The sequence below is a fragment of the Lycium ferocissimum genome, chromosome 3 (assembly GCF_029784015.1).
Source record: "Lycium ferocissimum isolate CSIRO_LF1 chromosome 3, AGI_CSIRO_Lferr_CH_V1, whole genome shotgun sequence".
Lineage (NCBI taxonomy): Eukaryota > Viridiplantae > Streptophyta > Magnoliopsida > Solanales > Solanaceae > Lycium > Lycium ferocissimum.
The window spans coordinates 8,372,218-8,383,728 of NC_081344.1; the positions used below are offsets into that span (position 1 = coordinate 8,372,218).

At 34.9% G+C, this 11,511-nt stretch overlaps 2 protein-coding genes across 2 annotated transcripts; both read right to left on the minus strand.

Moving 5' to 3' along the window:
* Positions 1–3,284: 3,284 nt before the first annotated feature.
* On the minus strand, positions 3,285–4,563 carry LOC132049573 (thaumatin-like protein). The gene is made up of 2 exons (XM_059440436.1): positions 4,396–4,563; positions 3,285–4,095 (listed from the first exon to the last, which is right to left on the minus strand). The coding sequence occupies exons 1-2, from the start codon at positions 4,460–4,462 to the stop codon at positions 3,422–3,424; spliced, it is 741 nt and encodes a 246-aa protein (XP_059296419.1). The 5' UTR covers positions 4,463–4,563; the 3' UTR covers positions 3,285–3,421.
* Positions 4,564–6,613: 2,050 nt separating this feature from the next.
* LOC132049574 (uncharacterized) lies at positions 6,614–11,014 on the minus strand. Its single transcript, XM_059440437.1, has 8 exons — positions 10,857–11,014; positions 9,569–9,624; positions 8,467–8,610; positions 7,718–7,791; positions 7,557–7,611; positions 7,426–7,488; positions 7,163–7,290; positions 6,614–7,003 (listed from the first exon to the last, which is right to left on the minus strand). The coding sequence occupies exons 1-8, from the start codon at positions 10,903–10,905 to the stop codon at positions 6,925–6,927; spliced, it is 648 nt and encodes a 215-aa protein (XP_059296420.1). The 5' UTR covers positions 10,906–11,014; the 3' UTR covers positions 6,614–6,924.
* Positions 11,015–11,511: the final 497 nt, after the last annotated feature.

Consider the following 11,511-nt stretch of genomic DNA (forward strand, 5'->3'; position numbering starts at 1 on the left):
TTTAAAACCCTTTTAAAAAAAAAAAAAAAAAAAAAACGAAAACGCGAATTAAAAAACGATTTTTCTTTTAAATTTTTTTTTTTTAAAACCCGTTTAAAAAAAAAAAAAAAAAAAGCGAAAAAATGCGAATTAAAAAACTGATTTTTCTTTAAAATATGGAAAAATGGATTTGTTAATAATATGGAAAGCTTGATTATTTTTTTAAAATGTCTTAAAAGATCTTGATTTTCATGATTTCATTTTCTTAGGACACTTTTATTTTTCAAAAAAAATCCGGAAAAGTGTTTTCTTGTCAAAATTTGAAAAAAAAAACTGATTTTTTATAAAATTTTGAAAAAAATTAATTATTTTTTTAAAATGTGAAAAACTATATTTATATTCATATTTTAAGAAAATACAAATTTTTAAGAAAAAATTAAGTTTTCGCTTTTTTATGTTTCTCACTCTCTCAAAGGGAAATAAACACACTCTCCTTTGCCACATCGAGTGGGGTAAAATATTACGTTTTAAATAGTTTAGGGGTGGATAGGACAAACATTAGGTAAGGTGTGTAAGTAGAAAAAACGCTACTAGTGCGGTAGAATGATGCCTTATCCCTTTTTTTTTTGTCCTTTTTTGAAAACTTATTCTCTGAATAAAATTAAATTTTTTAATCTGTTTAATGATACGATTTTAAAAATTTATTACATTAAGACTAAAATATCCTTTATACCATATATACGATCCTTATAAATGGCGTCAAACTTTGCAAAAGTGTGCAACAAAGATTCATGCAATGAGTTAGAAGTTTCTCACGTGCAATGTAGGAACATTTTTTTTTTGTGCGGATTGCCCTTCAAAGTCACTGGTCTTTAATTTTTGTCCTTCGCCTAATATGAGGTTTTGAGAGTTTGAATCGACTTCGCAGGAAAAAAAAAAAAGAATTAGGAATGCGAATTTCAAGAAACTAAGCCTATTCGGGAAAAAGTTAGGCCTTAAGACAGAGTTTTGTAAAATTCCAACTGAGTAAAACTTTTTTTTTTTTTTTTTTTGCCTTAAGGCATAAGGTAAGGCAGAGTTTTGCCTAATGCCTGAAAGCAAAACTCTGTCTTAAATAGAATTTGCAGTCAAAAACTCTGTCTGAAAAGGTAGAGTATCCAGTCAAACTCTACCTCATTTTGAGGCAAAACTCTGCCTTTACGAATCCAAACTCTACCTTGCGATTTTTTATTTTTTTTTTAATTTTTGATTGAGCGGGAGTTCGAACCCAAAACCAAGGGGTGTTTAGCAAAAAAACAAAAACTAAAGACCACCAATTTGAGGGGTAAAAATTAAAGACGACCCCCGAATAAGGGAATCGTGCAAATTACTAATAACTATACTCATTTAACTCGAGAAGAATTAAGCAAGAGCAAAGAGGAAACAAACAGTTTTTAAGGATTGTCACCATCTCTAATGATATTTGGTTTTTGCACTTGTCTAATATTGTGTTGGAGAAATAAAAGTGTATTTTAGAAGGAAGCATCCTCATTGATTAAGAATAACTTTTCTTTTCACTTTATAATAAATCATTCTTTATTAGGTTTGTAAAGAGCTAGTAAAAGAGAGTGACTCACGCATGTTAGAAATTGGCTCGAAGGCAAAAGATGTGGATATCCTTCCCCTGCACACAAGATATACGTCGAAAATAATTTCAAAACGCTTTGTTGTTTTTGCTCTTAGTAACTTATCATTGACAACACTTCTCACTTCTCTTAGTGCGAAGTACAACATATCACGTATAAATTTGTCTGAAATTCCAAAATAGGCGTTAAGTTTATAAGGAGGAGGACAATAAGCTGCTCAGCCACTTGTAGAATCGTTGAGTTTAAATAAAGAGTGACATTAGGTAAAATGAAACATGAAATAACTTTGACGACAATTATCACGGAGGGATAGATATTGATGAAAGAGACACAAGTATTACCCACCAACAATAGAAAGGGCCTCATACATGAATTACCTTGTAATTATGGGTTGACGTCTCAACGTCACAGTTTGGCCCTGATTGTTGGTGGGCTAAACTATTGTTTCAATATGGGAAATTTGCACGATTGTCCTTCATACGAACTGGTCTTTAATTTTTGTCCCTCAATTCGCCGGTCTTTAATTTTTGTCCTAGTTTAAAAAGGTGGCCGAAAATACCCCGAGGTTCTGGGTTCAAAATCCAGCAGAGTAAAAAATAATAATAATTTCGCAAGGAAACCTATGCCTATTCGGGCGAAGTTACATAGAACTAATGTCGGAGACGGCAGACTTTTGGCAAAAGCCTTACCTTGCGATTTTTTTTTAATTTTTTTTTACTGAGCGGGGGTTCGAACCCAGAACCTCGGAGTATTTTCGGCCACTTTTTAAGAGAAGGCCAAAAATTAAAGACCATAGCAATTTCAGGACCAAAAATTAAAGAACACCCCAAAAGAAGGCCAATCCACGCAAAAAAATGTTTCGATATCCGTTTTCATACAGTTGTGTTTCAGAAAGGACGTTTGCACAAATGGCCTTATTTGAGGCCACTATTTAAATTCTGTTCCTCTTACCCATTAGGCTAAATTTGTCTGAAGAATATAACTCTTGTCATGCAAACCATTGACATTAATGCTAGTGTTGGAGGTTCAGGGTAACTTCTCAAGATACTGTAGGTGCTGGATTTTTTATACCATCTGTTTTTGTTTGTTTGGCTGTTGTGTATGTTGCGATTATTCAGATTTCTAGTTACTTTTTCTCCTGGCTTCATCATGATCTCACAAATGTCGATGACCTACATGAGCATGTTGAGATCAATTGACATCACCAACGGTAAGTTCTTGTTGAGGGTCTTTCGGAAACAACCTCCCTACCCCACCTTGGGGGTAAGGTCTGCGTACACTTTACCCTCCCCGGACCCCACATTGTGCGATTCCACTGGGTATGTTGTTGTTGTAACGGTAAGTTCTTGTTCTTAGTTGGAGTTTCGTGGCAGAAAATGTTTTTACCTCTGTAAATTAGAGGCATAGTCTTTCCTGCCCATTATTTCACTTCAATATTTGGCATTGATTTCTATTGAGTGCGTGACCATCTCATCTAAAAGCTTAAACTGTTAGAGAAAGCACACTTAATTATATTCTCAAAAACTTCCCATTTCTTTTTGATTTTTCTTCCTTCCATTTTGTTTTCAACTGTTAAGTCTCAAGTAAGGTATTGTTTGGATGCAGCTAATTTCAGGATTGAGTTTTTGTTAATTTGTTTTTCAGTATATAGAAATATCACGCCAGTAAGCAGGGCTAGGATTGTTCTTCATGAGCCTTTTAACTTCTTTTACCATTAAAACTGAATAAACATAAAGCTAGACAAAATACTGCCCTTAATAGGATGGAAGTGACTCTTCAATCATATCCTAAATTGCAGGGGAAAATACATAAACCTCTCACTTAGGAGGACAGAAAGTTACGAGATATCGCGGGGCCCTACATGTGTAAAGGCTAGAAGAATCATCAAATGCATAACTATAAGCCTTGGGGCAAATAGCCTTAAATAGATGTGCAAAAACAGTTGGCTTGCAAGTTTTAGGATCTGCATATTGTCCTGTGCAGCAGTACTTTGGTGATTGTATAGCCAAACAAGCACTCTTACACCCGACAACCTTATCTCCGGACTTCACTTCCAGTGCTGACGGACAACATACGTTTAAATCAACTTCACACTGTGCGACCCCACATCCAACGCCCCCTCCCACAGGCTTCATCGACACTGGCAAGTTGAATCCATCGACTAAGCTTACATCGTAGAAATGTAAGGGCGAAGTCGATGAGCCTAGTGTCATTTCCACTACAGTAGCTGGGGGCTCACCTCCTAGCCCCTGGCACTGTAACTGGTCACCACAATTGCCAGTATCACATTTTCCTTTACCATTTTCGTCAAAATGGCAGTTCTGTCTCCCCCATATCCTCCCCGACCACTTGTCAGGCATGTCGAGGACTATTTGCTCGCCACTGTTGAGGTGAAACCCTCCATCTTTTAGTGTAGTCTGCCCTGCACCGCCCTGAATCCCGGGCCATATGCTTTCCTTGCAGTTGTTCACCAAAATGACTTGTGTTCCCTCTGCAGTCACATGAAAGAGTGATAAAATTAGTCAGATTCATTTTATTACTTCTTCACTACATACTTATGCGAAGCCAGAATTTTGAGTGTATGAGTTATGAATTCTAAAAAAGGGCAGCTTACTAGATTCTGGATAAATAAATACTACTACTACATATTAAGTGATGTTTATAACATGAAATACTCCATAGGTTTTGACCAAAGCTACTGATGACAGTCACATGAAAAACACAGTTTTCTCTCTAGTTCCGCCCCTGACTAAAGACAACTAGAGAAAATGAGTTAAAGTTAGAGAACTACCAGTACTGCTAGAAAGGAAGAGAAATATGCAGAGCAAAATATGGAAAAGGTAAGGTGAAATAAGCATTTTGTTAGTGTATGACTAGAAATTGGCTCTAGTAAGTAGTGAGTGAGAATGATCAGTTCTGGACAAGGACTCAAGGTTTTAAAGTACAAATTTTCTTAGTAGACAACATTCCCCTTTCGCGGGTAAGTGCTTGTGTGCTTTCTTTTTGCCTCTTTTTCTTTTTAGTTTTTTATTCTTTAAAATTTTTAATATGTTGTTTTGAGTTTTAAATTTGAGTTTAAGTTATATAACACCGTTAGTATAAAGTATATTTTGCACTATCAGGTCATTCAAAGGATATCTACAATGTGAGATTTAGTCCTTTAAAATGTGAGATTTAGTTTTAAAAATAAAGATATTTGGTATTGTTTTAATGTTATACTTCTACTGCAGATAGATAATGTAACCTGATAATATAAAAATTTCTTAACTGACGATGTATATACCTTAAACGCTGTTAACTTTTTCTTTGGAAAGACAAGGCATATTTGCATTGCTTCAAATGGAGGACTTCCACTGCAGTACTCTTTTAAATGGCAGTGGAAAAATATAAGTTCACATGGTTAAACTTTGAAGAAAATGCTCAAGTGCTTTACAGTTCAAGATGAGTCATGATATGTTTGAATATCATTTACTAATCAAGCAGATTTTTTCAAGATGTTCTTTAAAGTTAATGTTGGCTAATGTGACCTACTTCATTTAATTGGGTATTAAGTGAAACAAAAGATTTATTAGGTTTCGTGTAATGTACTTTATTTAATTGTGAATTAAGTCAAAGAAAAGATTTATCAGGTTGCATACTGGTTCATGATAAATTATTAATCGCTTGAATATCGAAAGATTAAATGGAGCAGAGTGGACACCAAAAGGATTAGTATAACAAACTTCCGAATTAATTTGAGATTGAAACGTAATTGATTGAAAATATTTAGCTGCTTGGGCTAATCACAATCAGGTTGAAGCTGAAATGGGATTAAATAATTTCAACATATTCACAATTCTCTGATTATCCCGTTGTACTTCTTTATGTTTGCTTCTTTTAACAATGATAAATGTAAAAAGAAGGAAAACCATAAATAATCATTTTACACTATTCTACTTAAAAATAAAAAAAAGAGAGCAAATTAGACGAAAGTAGAAACAGGATTATTATTTTATTCTAAAGAGAAGATGGTTTTAATCTTTTATACTGGTGTGTAGTGGAAGCAATCTTAACTTTGTAAAGGAAAAGGGAGGCATGGCTTTGCCTCCAACTATAATATTTATATCCAGACATGATAAGGAACTGTCTTCTATTACCCAAAATGATATTCTAAAAGAAATGATCTTTAATACTAAAAGAATATGATTCTTGACAAGGAAGATTTTCTTTGGCTGCTTTAAGTGTGAATCTATACATAACTTTCACAGTAGCTAGAAGTTAGATTGGAATCTATCAATTCCGACCAGCGCCTACTTGTGAGTAAAATATACATAAGAAAAAGAAATAGGAAATAAAAAGGAGGGACGGAGTAGAGAGACCGTAAATCTTTGGTCTAGTGGTAAAAGTGCAATGGCACAGGGTAAGTTGTAATCCGCTTTGTAATAATTGTCCTTTTATATCGTATTAACAGTCAAAATATGATCGAGTGGAATCCATTGGCTTGCTGGATAGGAATAGAGGAAGAACTTGAAGGAACAAAGACGAGCAAATGATAAAGAGAAAACATATACTATTGGATTACCACGACAATGTCTTTCGTGTCCTATCAAGAATGTCCATGAGTGGAAGATTCATGTATTTAAGTCAAACAGTTCCTTGTTTTGAATTAAGTCACTAAATTCAGGGGCAAATCTAGTCGAAAGACATCTAAGCATTTGATAGCAATACAAAGTAAGTTCAAAACTACATTATTATTATTATCAAACTACGCAAAGCTTACTCTTTCAAGCCTACCACTTACCTTAACTGAGCTTCATAGCAGTGGTTTGCAATTCCTTAGATCCTTATATATTGTCTTGGTTTATAGTCCTTTGCATCACAAATATACTATTACATTAGAGTGCCAAATGCAAATCAACACCATCCAATAATTAGCGGTGCATAATAGATCCAGAAGTTAGTGCAGTAGTACTCACATTTGTTTTAATGATTCCACCGAAAAGAAAAAGAAGAAGATCAAAACAAGGTGATCCAGTGAATCAAAGATGAGTCTTCCAGAGAAAAACGAGATAGAAGTTGATAATAAGGATATTCACTAAAACAAATCTCAAATCAAAATGACTACTGTCACTAGGACTCAACTCATTATTAAACTTTACTTCATCTACTTGACCCGTGACAACTAAATCAGGACCTCTGTTCCATTTTGGAACCTCTATCTCAACTGCGAAGCGTCTAATGTGCATATTGAAACCATTGATGGAAGACCTAGAAATAATATATCAAAGTTTTGGGGCGAGCTAATATCAACCGACCTTCTCTAAGACACACCTAACATGGTTCACTGCAACTCATATGAGGAACAACTGAAACCTAATCTTCCTTCATTTGTGGATTTCAGCTCCAACTTCTGAAAAGGGCTGCCAAAATAAAATTCAATCACATCCTCATCAACTTCAGTAAGTATAGAAGTTTTTAAGCATGAAGGTCAAAATAGATGGGCAAGGTTCATGAGCACAAAATAGGTAATCCGTAAGAATGGGAAAAACTTAAAGAGAGGGCTTGGTAAAAGACGGTACCTGCTATTAGGATCGTAATAGAAGCCATTGATGGAGCCATCACTACAGGAGAAGCAAACGTAGTAGAAACCAGCTATTGTTAACCCACAGTCTGTTCCAACATTCACAAAGTATTGTTCTTTCCATCTCTGCACAGCCAAAGTCAGAACGGTAACACATCATGAGCCTACAATCAAGCTCCCTTACCATATAAATCAGTAAGAGAAGACATGTTACCACAGTAACCAGTTTCAAAAAAAAACAAGAAGAAGAAGACATGTTACCATGAATATGTATGGGTAGTTACTCAAGTCCAGTGATTTACCGCCATCAACCTCCACTTGGCTCTGAAAAGGGCAGAAAAGATCAAGATGACTGAATATCTACATTTAAGGGAGTAGCTTTGACTGCTTACCAAAAGGGGTGAAAACGATGGAAACTTGGTCCAGTGCTTTATGTCATCTTCTGATCTGATCATAAAACCAAACCGATTAGATAAACTTCTTTTTTTCTAAATTAGGCAAACCATTTGGAATGAGAATTGGTCAATGTGGAAAGAGGAGGAAAAGAGCATACATGGCGCCCCATTTGCCAGTGAAGAAAGTATAGTTCTTGGTATCAACAATTTCCCCTTCCCAGAAAGTAACTACCTGGCAATACCACAAAGAACTGGTGTTATACTACATTTTGGAGGTTGGCCCATGATAGAGATATAACAGAGCACTTGGAACATATTGGTTAACATTCTTTTTACCAAAAGAGACGAATCGTAGAAGATAAAGTTTCAGTTACAAGCTGAAGACTGATCACAACTTGACGAATAACTTCCACAGTGAGTAAGTTTATTCTCAATGGAAACGAACCTGCTACAGCAGCTCTACTAGGATATATTGAGAACTAGGTAACTACTTGATTGTTTAAGGCTAATAGCAGAAGGAAAAAGTTCTAAAGGACAGACGCAGAGACCCAGCTTCAAGTAACAAAACTTAAAGATTCCGTGTTGCCAGTTTACAGCTAAAGTGTAAGGAGAATTAGGTTATGTTAATTTTATTTTGTTTTTTAAGAAGTGAGAACTAGGTAATTACTTGATTGTTAAAGGTGAAAAAGAGAAGAATGAGGTTCAAGGTAAGATAAGAGATAAATTTGAGCACTGAACCAAACTCATGTATTTTCATAGTTCAACAAACACGTGTTGAAGAAAAGACTGAAAAGCCCTAACAAGAAAATAACATTAAAAAGAAAAAGAATATTAAATTGTGTGAAGCAGAATTTTGATTTCACTTATAAGAGATATAACTGCAGAAGTAAAAGCAAAGGTTTCTTACTGGTGTATCTGCCATAGGAACATTAAGAGCTTCCATTGTACCACAGAGATATCCATGATCAAGGTCACAACCCTGAATTCGAACATTTACTCGCCAAGCTTCATCTTTTTGCTGACTTGAGACGTTCTGAGTCCCAGAAAATGCCTGGAACAAAGAATGCAGTGAGAAATGATGACATTTCTCACTTGTTTGACAAGCTGAACAACCATAAACTGTAAGTTGTAACACGTCACGGCTAGACTAGTAGCCAAAAGGTACAATCAAGGAAGGATTGAACCACCGTGATGCCCTTTCCATGATTAGCCAAAACATGACAGTGAGAAGTATGTCCCCTTGCAGCACTTGATCAGTGGATCTATCAGATGGATGCCCATAATGTTCTCGTGGAAGGTGACTTTGATATGGCTACATGAAGCTAGGAAAAGAACAAGGTGTGTAGGCTACTAATTCACTTTAGGGTAACAAGCTTCAAAAAATGAAAGGTGAAGCTCACTGATGCTTACTGAAGTTAGATTTCAACCAAAACAAGCATGAGTACTCTCAGTCTACCAAGAGGTTAGGCAGTAACATTCTGATCATTTTCATCTTATACAATTTGGATATGATACAAACTGGCAAACCTTGCATGGTGTTAAGGAAAATCGGTGAAATATGCAGAACCTCGTCACGTGTAAGTTCAAAAGGATTTAAGTTTAAAATAATCATCTTCAAGTCAAACGGCCCAATGCTGAGGCTTCAAGCAACAGCTTCATACAAATCACGAAATGTTAGACAAACAATTTTAAGTTCAATGGAATGTTGGACTAACACTATTGGGAATGCTAGACAAACAATTTTAAGTTCAATGGAATGTTGGACTAACACTAGCGGGAATGTTAGACAAACAATTTTAAGCAAAAACTAGTGTCTAGACAGGAAAAACTTACAAGACTTGTCTAATGAAAACCAACTGAATTCAAGTTATGTTGGAAGGTTAAGAAAAGAAGTGGCCTATTGCAGGATGTCATTTATACAAGTATAACACCATGTAAATCAACGGGAAATGCATTTGCGAAGAATAAAATGATAGAAACAGAAGGTCAAAATGAGAGCAGAAGTTCACCTGTCCGACACTTAGAAGAGTACAGGCTGCAGGCAAAGTATTTCCTGAAGTTCCACCTTTGTAGTTGAAAGAAAAAGGAGCATTTGAGTCATGCAGCAACTATTTACTAATTAGTACACACAATCACATATACTGTTTTAAATTGCTTGTTCTTTGTCTTGGATTCTTTTATATATGCTGTTTTAAATTGCTTGTTCTTGAGCCGAGCAGTGGCGGACCCAAGATTCAATGGTCCTGGGTGCTCACCTTAAAATCAACAAAAAGTATATTGCTTTGAGTAGGATTCGAACTCTGCTCCTCCATGGCTTAGCCTAAAGCCTACCAGCTTTTAACCAAAGCACCAAGATCTTTTATTGCTTCTTGGGTGCTATTTATTATTTTATACCAAAATTTTAATATTTTCTATATATCTACATAGAGTATCCGCCCCTGGTGCCGAGGGTCTACCGGAAACAACCTCTCTACCTGCCAAGATAGGGGTAAGGTCTGCGTACACTCTACCCTCTCCAGACCCACTTTGTGAGATTTCACTGGCTATGTTGTTATTGTTGTAACCACATAATTCGACGCCATAAAAGATACAACAGTTTAGTCAATACTCCCCCTGTCCATTTTTACTTTTACTTGTCCAGTATACTAAAAATGGATGTCTACTTTTACTTGTCCAGTTTGGAAAATCAGAAGATAATTTCCCATTTCATACCTATTTTACCCTTATTATTAGTTATTGGGTTGGAAACTTCAGTGAATTATCAGTAGCTGCACAACTTTTAAAGTATGTCTGATTAATTTCAATTATTCAGATGATTTACAACAATAAGGGGTGATATAGTAAAAGTATCATTTTATTTATTGCGCCTTACGGGGTGTGCCAAGTCAAACAAGGACAAGCAAAAATGGACGCAGGGAGTACTAAATACTAACTCTATGAAAGTTAAATATACTGCAATCATAAACTGAAGAAATTCAATTCGATTCACAAGCAAATTACACTTGCCAAGAATCTTAAACCACTGAATTGGGCAAAATGGCCCACATCCTTAAAAAGAGTATTTTTAATGAAAAAACAGACGGAAAAAATGCTAAATTTGTCTGATTCTCAATGTTAATAAATAAATAAATAAACCAACATTGGGCTGATTAAATCAAGCCCTAAATATTAAAAATCTCAATTTCTATATCAATAAATATAACAAAACTTGCAACTTCGATTCAGAATACAGAGTAGATATAAAAGATAAAGATAATTTTAATCAAATATGAGAAAATTATTGCAAGTAGTGATTACCTGAAGGCTGGGAAGGCTGGGAAGAAGCTTCCACCACTCTTACAGGCATTTTATCCTTTCGATCTTACTGACAATTCAGAAAAAAAAAGGTGATTTGTTTTGGTTTTAGAAAAACATTTATGGATAAATGTGTGTTTTGGCTGATACTCAGTAGGTAAAGTAATAAGTAACAAGTGTGAAAAATAAATTTGAGTTGTTGATGTACTATTTGATTAAAAAATATTACGTAATAAATAATATAGTACTAATTGCTTTCCTTGTTGATGTTTACACTAAGGAGCGCTTTGGACAAGATTTCATCTCATGATATGAAATTATGAGATGAAATTATATTTGGACATGTAATTTAAATTTCTTAAGTTGCATTTTTTTTATAAACATAAAAACCCCGCAAGTTGTGAAGATCATCAAAATTTTCTCAATTCTTATACAATCTTACCAAATAAGTAAATCATAGTTCATAATAAAATTAATACGCTACTAGAAGGCCTTTCTAAAAAATACAACATCAATTGATCAAATTTTAGTTCAATAAAAAGGAAAATCTCATGATTTCATCTCATGAGATGAAATCGCATGTCCAAACGCCTACTAAAAAAGACTAGCAATACATCACACGGCCGAAATACGTCTATTCACTTGACTTTGATTAGCG

What these genes read in the sequence shown, in the direction of transcription:
- LOC132049573 (XM_059440436.1), bottom strand. Translation starts at nt 4,462, where the DNA reads ATGCTTATTTCACCTTACCTTTTCCATATTTTGCTCTGCATATTTCTC. An exon ending in CTTCCTTTCTAGCAGTACTG is followed by an intron (nt 4,096 to 4,395) that starts GTAGTTCTCTAA and finishes ATGTGACTGCAG; the next exon opens with AGGGAACACAAGTCATTTTG.
- LOC132049574 (XM_059440437.1), bottom strand. Translation starts at nt 10,905, where the DNA reads ATGCCTGTAAGAGTGGTGGAAGCTTCTTCCCAGCCTTCCCAGCCTTCA. An exon ending in ACTGGCAAATGGGGCGCCAT is followed by an intron (nt 7,612 to 7,717) that starts GTATGCTCTTTT and finishes TTTTATGATCAG; the next exon opens with ATCAGAAGATGACATAAAGC. An exon ending in CATCGTTTTCACCCCTTTTG is followed by an intron (nt 7,489 to 7,556) that starts GTAAGCAGTCAA and finishes TGCCCTTTTCAG; the next exon opens with AGCCAAGTGGAGGTTGATGG.